The sequence below is a fragment of the Phodopus roborovskii genome, unplaced genomic scaffold, assembly GCF_943737965.1.
Source record: "Phodopus roborovskii unplaced genomic scaffold, PHOROB, whole genome shotgun sequence".
NCBI classification, from domain to species: Eukaryota; Metazoa; Chordata; class Mammalia; order Rodentia; family Cricetidae; genus Phodopus; species Phodopus roborovskii.
Window position 1 is genome coordinate 46679245 of NW_026126480.1, and position 16394 is coordinate 46695638.

Below are 16394 nucleotides of genomic sequence, written 5' to 3' on the forward strand. Positions count from 1 at the left end.
ATGAAGGATCCAGTCCTGCACCTGCAACTCTGCCCTGAGAACTATGGAGGTGCTCAAAAGACCCTAGGCCATACCTATAATTCTATCAAGTATATCCATTGCTCCTGAAATCTGGTAAATCTGCTTAGTTTGAGACACAATCTGGTGTAATCCAAGGCCCTCAAATTCACTAAGCATCAAGGATAGCTTTGAACTACTGATCCTCCTGTTTCTACCTCTGAGTGCTGGGATTACAGATGTGCAGCATCATGCCCTGTTTATGTGATGTAGAGATCAAACTAAGGACCTCACAGCATGCTAAACAGGCACTCTAGTAACTTAGCTACAGCCCTAGCTAATAGCTTCCTTTCTTAATGTTAATTATTTATAGTTGTGTGTATATGTGCAAGTCTCTGTGTGTGAACATGTACATGAGTCCTGACGGCTATGGAAGCTAGACGCATTGGATCCCCTGTAACAAGTTACAGCCGTGGGTATTGTGAGCTTCCCAGGCCCTCTTCCCATAGCCTTTCCTCTTAACAGACAGATTCTCTAGCACCAAAGTTAAAGAAAACTTCTAAACCTTTTGTTATAAAGTCTTTTGGAAAACTCACTAATGGCACATTGCTGTCTACCTAGGACCTCTAGAGGAGACCAGATTCCTCTTTAAAAATGGAACCCAGACAGAATATTGTAGCATTTCCTTAGAGGCCACAGCAGTGGGGACTGGCAGTGTAGCTCGGTGCTCAGGGTTCCCAGTTCGATTCCCAGTGCAGACCTGTGTGCTCTTTCCCCAGCTCCGCAGATAGTCTCAGCATCCAACCGATCCAGTGAGCATCTTGTTTCCTTTTTTCCACCAGGGGACAGCCAAATGACTTATACCTGAAACAATGGATGTTAAAGAGGGAAAATGGCTCTGGTAAGGAGGCAAAGGGAGACAAGCCCCAAAGTCCCAAGGAATCCCAGCAGTGCTGAATCTCACTTCAGACCTCCTCCTGTTCATTTTGTAGACAAATTAGTTAAAAAAAAAAAAATTGTTAACTTGGGGGTGGGGGTGGGAAATCCCCTTAAAATGAGACACAAGAGCACCACCCTGTGGTGAATTTCTTCCCTGCCATGTTCTGTATTTTCCTCCTAAAAAGCCATGCATATGAACACCTGCAGCAGCACACGCCTTCCAGAACATGCACGTGGCATCTGAAAGGGGAGCCTGTCTGAGGCAACCCTGCCACCCCAACCAAGGAAAGTTGGTGAAGGCAGAGGAATATTTAACTGGAAGGTCCAGGGTCTTAGAAAGACTGACCCCCCCACACACACACCACCAATGAGGCAGTGCTAAGCTTCAGGGAAAGCTTCATTCATGGTGTGCCACAATGCTCAGTGGTTTAGGCCTGGTCTTCACCACAAACCCTGGAAGTGTTGCAGCCCTGATCACTGATCTGGAAGGATAGGGGCAGATCAGGAAGGATGGGGGCAGATCTGGAAGGATGGGGGGCAGACCCTAATGGTGAGCTAGGGCTACTGGGAAGCCTTCAGCTGTGACTGCTTCTGTGTCTTCTGCATCTAGAGAAGGCCAGAACTTGATGCTGGCTAGTATGCTGGTGAAACTTGAGGACCTAGCTGTCCCTTGAAGGTACCCCATTAACAACCAAGCCCACAAAGTTGGACAAAGCCCAGAACAAAAACTGACTGATGGTGATGGGTTTTTTTATTTTTGTTTTTTCTTTTTTTGACAAACCAACATCATGCTGTTTATTACAGGTGTGCCACTTATTCCCACTGACAAGAGTCATTTGGATTCTGCATTCCCACGCTGAGAATTAACATGTAGTATCGTCATTAAACATAACAGCATCATTTTGGGGTCAGCAGTATTGTGTCCTTGTTGTTTCCCCAAGGTCTCAGCTTCATGAGTTAACGTTTTGATGTCTCCCCAAGTTACCGGCTTACTCTTCTTTTTGGAACGTCTCCTCTTGATGGGTTTGTCATCTACCTTCAGTTGCTTCGCTTGTCCAGTGGTCTCCGGGGTGCTCTCCGGGTTGGATGTATCAGGACGGGAGCCCCCTGGGACTTCATCCTCTTTATGTGGGTCACCAGGTATTGGTGGAGTACCAGAAGATCCTGAAGTCACTTGGTAAGGATTATTCGGAGTAGGATGAGGTCCTGGCATGGGATATGCTCCTGTGGGGGCAGGATATGGTGCTGGTGGTCCCCAGGCTCCCGGTGGCACAGTGCCCCATGGAATAGGCGGTACTCCTGACACTGGAGGAGGAACAGTGGGATGTGGCCCTGGGGATTGATATGGCACATTAGGATGCTGCCCCCCAGTTCCTGGTGCCCAAGGTCCAGAAGATATGGGTCCCCGTGTACCTAAAGTAGCAGCAGCAGCTGGATCTGTGGGTGCACCATATGGCCTAGGTAACTCTGGAAGAGGCATATTTGGTGTAGCATATGTCCCTATCGGACCAGGGCCTCGTACAGCAGAGGCTGGATAAGGACCACTGGGTTGGGGACATGACAGTTCAGAAGGAAGAAAAGGTGCTGGGGATCCTGGTGATGGCCCAGTCAGAGGGATGGAGGGATACAATCCTGTTGGTGCTGGTCCAAAACGCAAAGTGGAGGGTGCTGTACTTGGGGAGAGTCCAGGTAGCACAGCAGGTGGAGCACTTAGGTTACGCCGGGGGTTGGAGCCTGGCCAGCCTTGAGGAGCTTGGCCAACTTTTGGATTTCTCACAGCAAAGGTTCTGGCAGGGGACTGTTCAGGTAGCACATATGCCAACAAAAATTCATCTGGCATTTTCCAGGTAGGATCTGAGCCTGAGGCATGACGCATAGCGGTGATGAGTCCAAAGAGACAGGCAATGGAGAACCGGCCTGAGCAAGTTGCCTGCTTAAATCTGCTTCATAAAGGAAATTTTGCCCTAAACAAAACAAAACAACTGGTTGATTAGAACCCTTTTTGAACCTTTAGTGGTCTGGACACTTTTCCAAATTGAAGAAAAGGCATAGGAAAGACTCAAGTAGTGGAGACTGGATGGCTGAGGACTGAGAGGCCAACATGTAGGGAATGAGGGCAAGAACAGCATCTACAGAGCAGCAGTGTGGAGAGAGATGGTTCTAGAAACATCTCTACTGCTGATTCTAGAAAACACTCTTATAGACTGATTTTAAAAGAAGGGATAGTTTTATAGTAACTTAGTAAAATTCTAGTAGAGTGAAATTCCCCCAAATTAAGAACATTTACAAAAAGCTAAAGTTGACTTCTTTCTTAATGATGAGAAAGTAGATTATTTTCACTTGTGATCAGGAAGTACAAAGTTGGGTTGCCCATGTCACCACTCCTACTCAGTATCATAGAGGTGACCCAGCTAATGGGAGAGGAAAGGATACAGAAATGGAAAGAAATGTAGGTAGATGAGCAAAGGAAACAAAAGTCTCTTTTCCAATTATCTGATTGCCTATAAGGAAAACTCCAATGAGTTGGACAACAACCAAAATACTCCTAGAGATATAAGTGATCATAGCCAAGCTGCAGGACAGAGTCACCACAGAAAAGCCCTCCCCCCACCCCCCACCCCACCCCCGGGTATAAGCCCTACACCAGTGCACAAGCACCAAGAGAATTAACATCAGAATTCCAGAATCATCAAAACAAAATTGACACTCTCCAACTTAAAATAAGGTCATATAGTGACAAAAGGCAAGGCAGCATTATACTTGAAATAAGTAAATAAATAAATAAAAACAATGGGATGGAATAGATAGTCTAGAAATAGACCCACACAAATATCAACAGATCTTGACAAAGGAGTTAAGACATAACAATGGTACAAAGAAAGTGTCTATTCCACAAAAGATGCTGAAACCCCAGATTTCACAACCCAAAAACAAACAACTGAGACAAAGACGGCCTCCTCTCAAAAAAATAGCTCAAATGCATTATAGACCTAAAGGCAAACATGAACTGAACAAGGACAGCCCCAACAGACACACAACAGTGGACAAGGAAAAGCCCACAAAGCCTGCACCCTACACAAAGAACTACAGGCCACTGAGGAAAGCTGGGAGTGGGAGAGTTTGTCTTCCCTGGGGAAGGACATACCAATTGGTTGTCCAGTGCCAAATGGTCAGCCCTGAAAACATACAGGTGGCATTACACAGACTGAACAGGTTGTATTTAGGAATATATGTTTAGCCATATACATACATGCAATAACAGTTAAAAAGGAAGTCATAAACTTAAAGGAGAGTGGGGAGGGGAACATGGGAGGATTTGAGGGTGGAAAGGGAAGGGAAATGTTATAACTTATATTGTAATCTCAAAACTTACATAAAATACACCCCTGGTAAAGTGCTAGTGTCAAAAAAACACAGAGGAGCCCAGAGAAAGAGGGATGATTTGGTATACTGGTTCATCCAGCTATTGTAATAAATTGCCACAAACTTCATGACTTTCAGCAACAGAAGTGTACTCTCCCTCAGCTAAGGATACCAGAAGTTTACATCTAGCCTCACTGTGGACTTGGCTGGGCTCCTTCCAGACATTCTAAGGTCCTTACTTCTGCCTTCAAGTCACAGAGACAACTAGAGTACATCACTGCTGTGCGACTCCCCTCCCTTACCGCCCCCCACTCAGTCTCCATCTCATCTGCTCCTGTTTCTCTCCCTTTGCCCCTATTGTACAGTATCTGGGGCTCCAGAAAACCATGTCATCATCTCAAGACCCTCAACTTGAGACTGGAGAGATGGGTCAGCAGTTAACTGAACCCTGACTGCTCTTCCAGAAGACTAGGGTTCAGTTCCCAGCATGGTGGCTCACAGCCATCTGTACTTCCAGTCCCGGGAATCCATTGCTATTTCTAGCCTCTACAAGCACTAGACACATACGTGATACACAAGACATAACACAAACAACATACCTATGCACATAATAAATAAATAATTTTTTAAAGCCTCTCAGCTAGCTGGGTGTTGATTGTGTCCACCTTTAATTCCAGCACTCTGGAGGCAGAGGCAGGCAGATCTCTGTGAGTTCAAGGCCAGCCTTGTCTACAGAGCTAGTTCCAGGATATGTTCCAAAACAATACAGAGAAACCTTGACTTGAAAAAACAAACAAACAAACAAACAAACAAAGAAGCCTCAGCTTGATTATATCCAAAAACTTCATACACCAGTGAGGCCTCATTCACAATTCAGGGAATGGAAGTATAGATGCATCAGCCTTGACAGTCAGCACAGGAAAGCCTAAGGAGAAAGGGCCTATCAGATCACAAGGAGACATAAGGGGGCCTAAAGCCCTCTGGCTAGCTTCAGCATCTAGATAAGGTTTAGAGGGGCTCTCACATTTCCTGAGGAATCATGGTAAGTTTCACTTGTTTTGGTTTGGTTTTTCAAGACAGGGTTTCTCTGTGTAACCTGGGCTACCCTAGAACTCACTCTGTAGACCAGGCTGGCCTTGAACTCAGAGATTTGCCTCCAAAGTGCTGGGATTAAAGGCATGTGCCACCATCAACCAGCTTGAAACTGGGTTAATGTAATTCCTGCAGATGGTTGACAGAAGGGCTGAGGAGAGACGGGATCACTAAAGGGACAGCCACCAGAAATTCCAGCTCAGAGAGAAGCTTGGGCAGAAGCTGCCATATGAGTTCTGTCTCCCAAAAGAACCTGTAGGGTTGGCTTCCTCCCAGAGAATGGGGCATCTCAGACCTGAGAGTAAGCCATGTGCTCAGACACTCAGACCAAGAGCCTTGGTCAGCCTAAGTTTCCTGCTTCACATGGTAGAGGGGACACTATGCCTTCTCCTCTAAGTTGAGACATGATTTCTACATCAAAATAGTAATAAACTGCAGTGACTACATGGGATATGTTTTTCCCAGGACATGGGTCATGTTTATCAAAACTCCACAGTCACAAACAAAATGCCTGGCTGAAGGTCAGCTGGGTCTCCTGTGAAGACCTGACCCCAAAAGTCTCATCCGTGGACTAGACAAAGAACAATCAGCCATGCCTCAGAGGCAGCCGGGGCATTTTCCCCAGAACCCCAAATGGCAGATACCCGTTCTGCTTTGTGAGGGTGACTGGGCTAGGTCCTGTCAAGGAATGCAAATTTGTGTATACACGAACACACGCACGTATGCGCGTACACACACATCCTACCTACCCTGCTTCCACTCACTTCTCTCTTTCCTGCTCTCCCTTTCTCTTCCTCCCACGCCCCCATCTCTGGCAGCAGGTGAAGGTTAAAGCCAAAGGTCAGGGACAGGACATGTCTATAGCTTAGATGCATCCTAATGACCTCACCACCCATTCATAAGGCTGATGAAAAGTTTCTATCCAGGATCTTACAGTGGGTTTGCTAAAGTGTAAAGATCCCAACAGCTTGTAGGGGTAGGGCTCAGCTTCTGATCTGAAGGGATTTCTGCTTCCAGGATGCTTTTGTGAAAACAGGATTCCAATCACCTCCCTATCCATTACCTTGGTCTCTTCCAGGACTTCCAAGGTGAGCACTGAGCTGATTCCCCTCTCACAACCAGCAGAGGGCAGCAACTCCCTGATGAGGAAAACACCAGCTAAGGAAAGGTCCTCCAAAAAGGGTTAAATCAGGCATCTGGTATTTCTATGGGTGGGTGGGTATGTATTTATGTATGTATGTACTAAGACCTATAAATGATTCCCACCTCTCTGAAGCTCAATAACTAAACTATCGCTCACTGAGGCTACTAATAAGGTTTACATAGAATTTCAGTGTACTTCCTTGGTGCCCTCCTAACTCCTTATGTTAGATTAGGAACTGTTCCTCCTAACTATTGCCAATGAAGAAACTAGTTCAGAGAAGCTAGAAAGTCATTGGTGGCACACACTTGTATGTCAGCATATACCTGTGTGGTGGTACACACCTGTAATTTCGGCACTGGAGAGACAAAAGGCAGGAAGAGTCAGAAATTCAACATCATCCTGGACTAGAGTCCAAGGTCAGACTGGTCCACATGAGACAAACAAGAAAGGAGAAGTGAGTCTTCCAATCTGGTGGAGCAGAAGCTTCAACTCCTGACCTTGTTGGGCTCCTGGTGCTGGCCACTAGGGTGACTCCTGAATGGGAGTGTGGTGGTAGGGAATGATGCTGCAGCTGGAATATTCATATTAGGGTAAGTCCCAGGAAATACTGTCAAGTTCACAAGACCAAGCTCCTGGACACCCACTATGTTAGCTTAGAACATGAGGCCACCATCGGGTTAAGTTTTGAAGAATACATTGTTGCATACCTGACCCTTCCTTGTTAATGACAGACAGGAGACTGTCACTAGGCTTGGTGTGGGTTCTGCTCCTGATGGTGGCATGATTCGAAAGGTGACTCATGGGGTAGATAGCAGGTGCTAATATGAAGAGGCTGCCCTAAAAGGGCTTTCCACAGAGCAAGCAATCAGAGCTGAGGCAGAAGAGAAGCCTGTGCACTGGGGCTCTCCTCAGAGCAGCCCTCACTCCCCAGATCACATCAATCAAGCTGACAGTTCCTCCCACGAGAAGATGAGACAACTTGCATTGTTAAGGGGCTTTGATGTACAAAGAGCTTTTCCCAATATACAGGATTCCTAAGTTACTAAGATAAATGGGGGAAGATTTGACATTTATTGTGCATAATTTAAGTTCAAATAGGTTCCCAGTGAAGAAAAATTGCAAATTGCTGAACTGGGTCTGTGCCTTCAGTTCCAAGCCTTCTGCTGCCATTGGGCTCTGCACTGCACTCAAGCTGCCTTGATTTTATAATGTAGAGAACAAAGCCATATTGTAGAATATTGGGAAGTTGTATTTTTATTTTTGAAATGAAGTTATCCCCATCTGTGAATTATTTTTTCAGAAAAGCACTTAAAATGAGCAAGTATTTTTCTCTCACTTCAAAATATGTGATTCAAAATTAAAAAAAAAAAACATAAAATGGCTGACAATGTTTTAAAAATTAAAAAGAAGAAAATGCATAGGTATCCATCACATTTAGAGGAAAAGTTTTCCCAAGCCTCTAGGCCAACCTCTCAGAGACCTGCTGTGCATTAATTCAATGAAGTGTGTGCTCTGCTCTTAATTTAGGGCCTGCTGTGTTGCTCCAAAATGTGGAACACAGACATGCCTGAGTATCTGTGTATCAACTCAGGATGAACAAACTAAACTGCACTCTACACTGTCAGCAAGGACAGTAGGTTTCAGCCCTCTGCTCTATCTCTGCCTCCCCTTCAGAAATGGGAGGAACAGCAAATGGAGGGCAGCCGAAGGGTTAACATCATTTTCCTGATTGGGAGTTCCTGAGCTAATGCACAAGTGGGGAGGCAAGGGCTTTCTTCTGACACCAGGACTTGTGCATCCCAAAAGTCAAGAACTTTGTGCTGAGTCTCCATTCCTTAGCAAGATGCTATGGTCCAGGGTGTGGGGAGAGGTTAGCATTAAGTGCCTGATTCATACTCTAAGCTCTTCAGTGGCCTCTGACTTGCCAATGATATACATGCACAGACACCAGGAACATCTTCCAAATCTCCTGGGTACATATTATTAGGTAGTGCACCTGCTTCTTATACCTTGGGTGACACCTTAGAGATTCCAGAAGTGTGGCTGGAATCTGGCCAAAGCAATCTCGGGAATTCCAGACATGGAGGCTGGCAACTGAGCTAGCAACTCCACCAGAGTATAATTGTCCCAGGACTCCTGCTCCTCCCTATCCCCAGGGCTTCTCTATGCTCACCTGCCCTCTCCCCCAGGTTCCTGTTCAGTCCCAAGGAGCTCCAAAGTCTGAACCAGAATGGTAGCTTAGACTGAAGTTAGTGCTGGCATACAGCTACATGAGTCAACCAAGTTTCTACAGCCTTAGCTGAGGTTAGGCCATGACTGATGGTTCTACTCCCACTGAATTCCTGTTAACAGGGTTATCAAAGAGCTTTGGAAACAGTGCTCTTTAAGAAACTGGAGACTCTTGTTAACCATAAGCCTTCAGGCTGACATGCACTGGCTACTTGACTATCCAGTGTAAGGGGGCTCAAGGTCTGTGCCACAGCCCAAGGCAGCAGCAGCCCTGGTGCTTCACCAGGTACAAAACAAGTGTACTGCACAAAGAGGCCTGGACATCCTCTTCTATGTTCAGGGTTCTCAGGCTCCTTGAACTTATTGTACAGAAATGCTTGAGGAGGATACAGGGTGAGCAATCACCAGAACAAACCATAGCTTCTCCTGAGGCCTCATTTCCTGCAGCAGAAGCCTCTTGGAGGGTGCTCCCCTGCATTTATGGGTAGAGCCAGTTCCTTTTGTCTCCACGTTGTTCCCCAATGGAGACAGTCTCATCTGAATGACACCTACTCCACTCCCACTTCAAAGCCACTGAACACTCCATGCCTAGGGCAGATAGACACATGAGTCATCTCTATCCTCTAATTCCTTCCTCAACCCCTATCACCCATCAAGGTCACTGATGCTTCCCCAATAGCCTCAGCACCCACCTTTCTGGCTAAAGCCCAGATCCCCTTTGTTGAGCTCCCATGGACTTCCTCCTGCCCCTCCTCCTTACACAGCAGACAGATATGGCCCAAAGATGACTTGCTCCTGAATGACTTAGAGCTCCTGAGCACAGAGACTCAATCAGTCTCACTCAACAGACACAGTATTTGTTTCATTAATTACTTACAGTTGCTATGGAGACCTTAAGACCAGAAAAGGCAGGGTCTACAGCACAGTAACTTAAAGTCCCTAAGGAATGACCCACAGAACTTCTCATGAGGACAGGACCACACACTTAAGAGAGGAGGACAATAGATACACGAAAGGAAGTGGGGATGGAGTAGAGGTGGGGAACAAAGGCAGGCACTATCCTACTCCATATTAAGGCAAGCAGTAGGAAATGATGAGGTTGAAGATAGCTGGGTGGTAAAGAGCACTTGCTGCTCTTCCATAGGTCCTAAGTTTAGTTCCTAGCACCCATGCCAGGCAGTTCACAACTTCTTGTAACTCCAACACTAGAGTATTCAACACCCTCTTCTAGCCTTAGCATAGACATGCATAAATTTAAAAGAATTAAATTTTGCCTGTGCTGGCTCATTTTATGTCAACTTGACACACAGTAAGTCATCTGAAATGAGGGAACCTCAACTGAGAAAATGTCATGTAGACAAGCCTTTTGGGCATTTTCTTAATTAGTGATTGACGGGGAAGGGTTCAGCCCATTATAGGTGGGGCCACCTCTGCACTGGTGGTCCTGGGTTCTATAAGGAAGCAGGTTGAGCAGCCATGAGGAGCAAGTCAGTAAGCAGCTCCCCTCCATGGCCTCTGTATCAGCTCCTGCTTCCAGGTTCCTGCCCTGACTGCCTTCAGTGATGGACTATCATTTGGAAATTAAGTAACTCCCACCCCAACTTGCTTTTGGTCATGTTGCTGTTTCATCATAGCAATAGTAACCCTGACTAGGACAGTGATACATCCTTTAATCCCAACACTCTAGAGGAAAAAGCAGGGGAGTCTCTGAGTTTGAGGCCAACCTGGTCTGTAGAGTTCCAGGATTACCAAGGATAGATGGTAAGTCCCTATCTCAAACAAACAAAACAATGAAAAAATTTTAATTAACCTGCCTTTTTAAAAAGAAAATGCAATGATCAAAGTCAAACCCATCTAAAGTCACTGTAAGGATTCCAGCCCCATAGACAGTGGCAACACAGAGGTCAAATTGTGACCCAGTACTTCAAAACAAGCCACAGAAGCTAGTTCAGCATTAAAGTCCATTCTTGAATATCTAGTGATTGGTGACTACAGCAATGGTCACAGCGCAACTATGCAGAGGGAGCTCTGAGAGCTGTGTAAGGACAGTCCACTTAAAAGGCGAGGAAGCTGAGGTTCTGAGGTGTGACATTCACAGACTGTCTGCTAAGTCTCTGTTCATTATCACAGTTCTGCATTCATGACAGAGCTAGAGCTGGGGAGGGATGCACAGAACAGCAAGAGCCTGCTTTCCAGAGGCCTCAGATAGAATGTGCAAAAGCTGTGTGTACCAGCGTCAAAGCTGAATGATACCCAATTCTTCCCTACTGCACTGTCAGGTTGGTAGCAACAGGGGTGGCGGTGGTGGCTATCTCCTCCTCCTGCTGATGCTCACCCTCCCCTTTCCTCCTAGATCATTCTCCTCCCTTTGATTCTTACTCAAGAGTTCATTCCCCAATACACACTGCCTGTCACTAATTATTTGGGCAGCTACTTATGAGTCTGTCCATTCAGTCTACCATTCTTCATAAAGATGCATTCCAGTGTCACAAATCTGTGACAGGGGGAAACGTTTTAGTCATTGCATATTTTAGACATGCAGCTACAATTTAGCAGAATGGAATACTAAAACGACACGGGTGTTACTTGAGGTACCCATGACCCACACAGGGTCCAAATAAACTTAACTTAGACACCAGCTCTGCAAGCAGTCTCAGAGTACTCCTTCCAAAGGCTTAGCATTTCTTCTTCATGTCCCTTTGTCTGACCAGTGTCAGCTCCTCCCTAGCATGTCCTCCCAGGAATATACATGTGCTCTTAACTCTCCTGAAAATCTGGGGGGGGGGTACTCCCACACCCTCAATGCCCAATAGTCTCACACATCCAGACACCTGCAGCTCATTTTATCCTCCTACTTACCCAACAGACAGTTTCTTTCAGAAGCAACCCTGGGTGCTGCTGATGGAAAGCACTGTTCCATCATGACTCTCTCCAACTCATGGATGGCCAAAGCCAGCCATCTCATCAGAGTCCACTTCCTGCCCTGTTCCCCCTGCTATCCTACCTCCTTGCCTCCACTATTACTACTAGACTTCCAGAGCCATTTTCTCTGGTTTCTTGCCGCTCTGTAAATATCAGGAAGCTAGGTGTGGTGGAGGCCAGCCTCAGGTTGCATGGAAAGATCCCGACCAAAGTGTGTGTGTGTGTGTGTGTGTGTGTGTGTGTGTGTGTTAGGAATCGCATAAGAATAAATTGAAAGAACGAAAAAAGAAAAGGTCAGGGTGGACCCGCGTGTGCAATGCTTCCACTTCTAGCAGTGGCCCAAGACTTAGCAGGGCTTGCACTCTTGTCTCCTCCAATTGCTTTCTTAAGATGCCAACTATCCTGCTCCTATTTCCTTTCTCTCCTTCTCTGCTGTACCTCTCTCTGCCCCACTTGACTTTCCCCATGGTTTTATTGTCTCTTCTCCACTGATGAGTAAGATCCACCAGGACAGACGAATTAATTCTACACAAGCAGCATCCCAGTCGAGACTGAGAACAGGCAGGAACCTGTTAAAAGGCAGATCAGCATTTGTGGATTGGAGACTGCTCTGGTTTGGAACAACTGCCCTCTAGTGGTGCAATAAGCTCAATGCCAATTTCACAGTATCTATGAAAGCTAAATGCGAATACGTCAAGCCCACCGGCGAATAATCCCTCTTTATGCTAGAAAAACACACACCCACAAATGAAGCAAAAGTCGACAATGGCTCCCTGGGGCTATACTGAAAGATCAAGGAACCTCTGAAATAGTACTCTGATGCTAACGGTGCGCAGAAGCTAAGAAAGATACTGGGGCAAGAGAGCGTGGGAGATGGGCAAAATTACGCACTCAGGTGCTGGGCTCCTGATGCTGGGGGGCTCAGAGGCCCCGCCTGCCCACGGCGGAGCGCTCTCTATAAGCAGATTCACGGAGGTTCCGCGCTCACGTTGACTCAGCTGTAGGAAGGGTCCGGATCTACCAGCAGCGAGTCCAGCAGGCCGCAGAAGCAAGTCTGAAGCCCTAAAGACGCAGGGAGCGTCACGTCCTAGACCTTAACTCGATTCGAGAAGGCTGCCTGTACCTGCTGGGGACTACTCCAAGACACTCTTCCCACGGCCCTCAGCGGCTACGCGAGTCCAACCTCGAGACTGCTCGCGCAGACGCAGTCTGCGCACAGTGCGCCCCCGGCAGCCCCCGCGGCACTGGCCGTCGGAGGAGGCGGAGGGGGATGACGTCATCCAGCGGGGCGACGGGCATTGGGCGCCATTTTGAAAAGGGAAAAAATTCCCTCCCCGGCGGCGGCGGGAGCGGCGGCGGCGGCGGCGGCGGCGGCCGGGGCTGAGCGCTCGGAGCGCCTCGGTCGGCCGCGCTCGGCTGGGCGCGTCCCGCCCGCGCCATGGCAGGTGAGGGCCGTGCGCGAGCGGGCGGGTGGACGGACGGTGGTGGGACGGGGCGGGGCCGGCCTGACGGCGCGCTCTGTTGCAGGAGCCGGAGGAGGCGGCTGCCCGGCAGGCGGCAACGACTTCCAGTGGTGCTTCTCGCAGGTGAAGGGCGCTGTCGACGAGGACGTGGCGGAAGGTGAGGCCCGACCGACCCCGGAGCCCCGGGCGCAAGGTCATGCTCAGCCACCGGCCAGGATGCGGCCGCCTTTGCCCGCCTGGCCGGCGCTGTCTTGGGAGACCCTCGGCCGGCCAGCGGCTGAAGAGAGAGAGGGGCGGCTGGTGGGAGCCGCCTGCGTGGGGAGAGACTGCGGCGGAGGCCCGTCTCTGGGCTCTGTCGGGGACACGGCAGTGGACGCTAGCCTCGGGAGGCTGTGGGGAGATGGCCATGGGCGCAGGTCTCGAGGGTCAGTGGGCAGATGGCCGTGGAGGCCAATCTCGGAAGGCAGTGGGGAGTCTGAGGAGGTAAGGCGGGAGACAGATCGAACCATGCCCGGTAAGGTAGGCCCGTGGCCACAGGTCTCTGGAGAGTCTAGGCTGTACAGCTGTCTTGAATGCAGGCCCCAGAGCTTGTAGGGAGACAGAGCTGGGAGCTGTAGACACAGGTCTCTGGCTATGGCCCTGGGATTGAGTTAGGTAGGAGTTGGTACTATAGGGTGAGTGAGATGAGGTCCATGTGTTGTGAGAAGTGGAGCATGGCCGTTGATCTTGAGGCCTTATGGGGTAAAATCAGGTCTCAGACACTGATGTAGAGGGTCCATGTAATATAAAAGGGACCATACACTCTGGCCTTCTCGGGACCTGTACAAGGAGGGGAAAGGAGATCCATGCAGAGTTATTGGTCTCTGGGGCCCATTCAGTGAGAGACTGGAGTCTGAGACACTGCTCGGGGTTCCCTCCCCCGGTGGGCCTAGGTGTGCCAGTCTGCCCAGTTCAATCTCAGGCCAGATAAATATTGGCCAGCCCTCGGCTTCCATCTCTTGGTCTTGAGCAAGAGGGATCTACTTGGTCATGAGGTCTCCTGAAGCTCTGCAGTAAAGTGTTTTCTCTTCCTCCACTGCTCTTTTAAAGTCACTTCCCCAGACTTCCTTCTTAGATTTTTGTTTTGTTTTGTTTGGAGTTGGTTGGTTGAGAAAAGTTCTTGGTGTTGTAGCCCAGATCTTGAATTGCCCCAGTGCTGGTATTTTATATTTATTTATATTGTGTGTGTGTGTGTGTGTGTGTGTTTGAATGTGTGGGTGTGTACATGACCCTGCACAGGTCGAGATTAAAGGACAATTTGTGGGAGTTGATTCTTTTTACCATTGAGTCGCAGGGCATTGGACTCCAGTCATTCATATTTAACAACAGGTGACTTTACCTGCTGAGTCATCTTACAACCCCCTTCCCACTTAGTCCTTAAGATTTGTTTGTTTGTTTGTTTGTTTGTGGCAGGGTTTCATATAGCCCAGATTAGCCTTAAACTCCCTGTGTAGCTGAGGCTGGCCTTGAATTCGGGTGGGTTGGTTGGTTGGTTGGTTTGGTTTTCCTGTTTTTGTTTTTTAAGATGAGCTTCTCTGTACAGACCAGGCTGTCCTCAAACTCAGAGATCTTACTGTCTCTGCCTGGAATTTAAGGTGTGGGCTACATAAATGCTGGATTAAAGGTGTGCCCCACCACTCCTGGCTCTGGCCTTGAATTCTTGAGCACACACCACAATGCCCAGCTTAAGACTTTGTTCTTGAACTTCAAGGCACTGTCTATTGCTTTGTCTTTCCCTATCAGAGCTTTAAATGTGTAGGTTAGTAGACAGGGAACTAAGAGAGCTTAAGGATTGTGGAATTCTTAGATACTTGAGCATTAGCATTTTATATCAGTCATTACAAACTTGTTCAGCCATCTGAACCTTTCACTTTTAAAAGTCTGTTCACCCTACCCACTTTCCTTGCCACCAGCAGCAGCCTCTCCCCTGATGTCCTGTCCAGCTTCTTTTTCTCTCATCACCCTGATTCTTCCTGCCAGTGTCTGGCTTGACTCATAAACCTTGAGAACATCTGTAGGCCTATGGTCTCAGACAACAAGACCAGACCAAGTCATCTTGACCCATGAAACTGCCCTCCAAAAGTTACAGAGGTACATGGTTTGAGATTGAAGCCAGATGACTTTTATGTGAAGTAGTAGTTTATTGATTTTGTTTCTTCTGTATTGGCATAAAATGCATTACTGTGCTTCATTTTGCATGTGCCAAGTAGGTGACAGGTCAGCCTTACTCCTGTGATTTATTGTAGCTGTGGTAATAATGGTGGTAGGAAGGTGAGTCGGTATTAACTTCTGGTTTTTGTGGGGTTTGGTTTGGTTTTTATTGATAAATGAATTTAAACCGACTTCATACTTTGGAAAATGGCTTTCTTTCCTTTAGAAATCTTGATAGAAATATTTTGTTTGGACTGATTAGGACTTTTTGTGTTGTTTTTTAGATTTTGTTTTTCTAGACAGGGTTTCTCTGTGTATCCCTAGCTTTCCTTGATCTCTGTAGACCAGGCTGACCTTGAACTCAGAGATCTGCCTGCACCACCTCTGCCCGCCTTTTTGTATTTTTTTTTTTAGTTTGCAAGTCTTTTGTATGTATGTATAATATTGTAGTAATTACCTGTATTTTTCTTTTTAATTGTATGTGTTCATAGTTTTCTATTAACCCATATATTTCTTAATCCATCATTCATAATTTCATCATTTTTGTCAGAGTGGTGGTATTGTTTGATTTATCAATGATGGTGTGAAAAGGCAAAGGTAGTCATTGGCAACTTGGACTTGTTGTAGCAACAAGAATCACTATCCCAGTCCTGTCCAAATTCAAACTAAGAAGAAATGTTGGTGAAAGATAATTAGAAGGTGGCACTTCAAGGGGTTTATTTCATGCCCTGATGCTTGGATTTGAGAACTTGAGGTATGGCAAAATTTATCTGTTGAAACTTGTAGCTTGTGAGGCTTTTTGTTCAACTCTGCAAAATTCCATGTAGCCTTGCTCCTTGTCTTTCTGTTTCTGCAGTCCTGGGCATAGGCAGTCAGGTGTGTCCTGGAGATGAAGTCTAAGGTCTTCTGACCTGTCAGGCAGTACCCAGAGGCAAAGCAACATGAAAAAGTCTTTTGGGTTTGAGTTTCATATTTTTTAACCTAATAATCCCTGGTACAATACTGAACTGTGCACACTTTGATTATTTTTATATATTTTAGAATTAGATTTTGCT

At 47.1% G+C, this 16394-nt stretch overlaps 2 protein-coding genes across 3 annotated transcripts in view; one reads left to right on the forward strand and one right to left on the reverse strand.

Moving 5' to 3' along the window:
• Positions 1–1665: 1665 nt before the first annotated feature.
• Positions 1666–12953, reverse strand: LOC127228483 (MAPK-interacting and spindle-stabilizing protein-like). Of its 2 annotated transcripts, none has more exons than XM_051193244.1 (2): positions 12810–12953; positions 1666–2900 (listed from the first exon to the last, which is right to left on the reverse strand). In XM_051193244.1, the coding sequence occupies exon 2, from the start codon at positions 2810–2812 to the stop codon at positions 1769–1771; it is 1044 nt and encodes a 347-aa protein (XP_051049201.1). In that variant the 5' UTR covers positions 2813–2900; positions 12810–12953; the 3' UTR covers positions 1666–1768. The 2 variants fall into 2 exon arrangements, with proteins under 2 accessions (XP_051049201.1, XP_051049200.1); XM_051193243.1 differs by lacking the exon at positions 12810–12953 and adding an exon at positions 12578–12779.
• A 25-nt stretch (positions 12954–12978) lies between these two features.
• Positions 12979–16394, forward strand: part of Ppp2r2d (protein phosphatase 2 regulatory subunit Bdelta) — a 33572-nt gene continuing 30156 nt past the window's right edge. The window contains exons 1-2 of the mRNA XM_051193242.1: positions 12979–13131; positions 13214–13306. Coding sequence (XP_051049199.1) covers positions 13125–13131; positions 13214–13306 — 100 coding nt within the window. The 5' untranslated portion in view covers positions 12979–13124. The remainder of the gene's footprint in view (positions 13132–13213; positions 13307–16394) is intronic.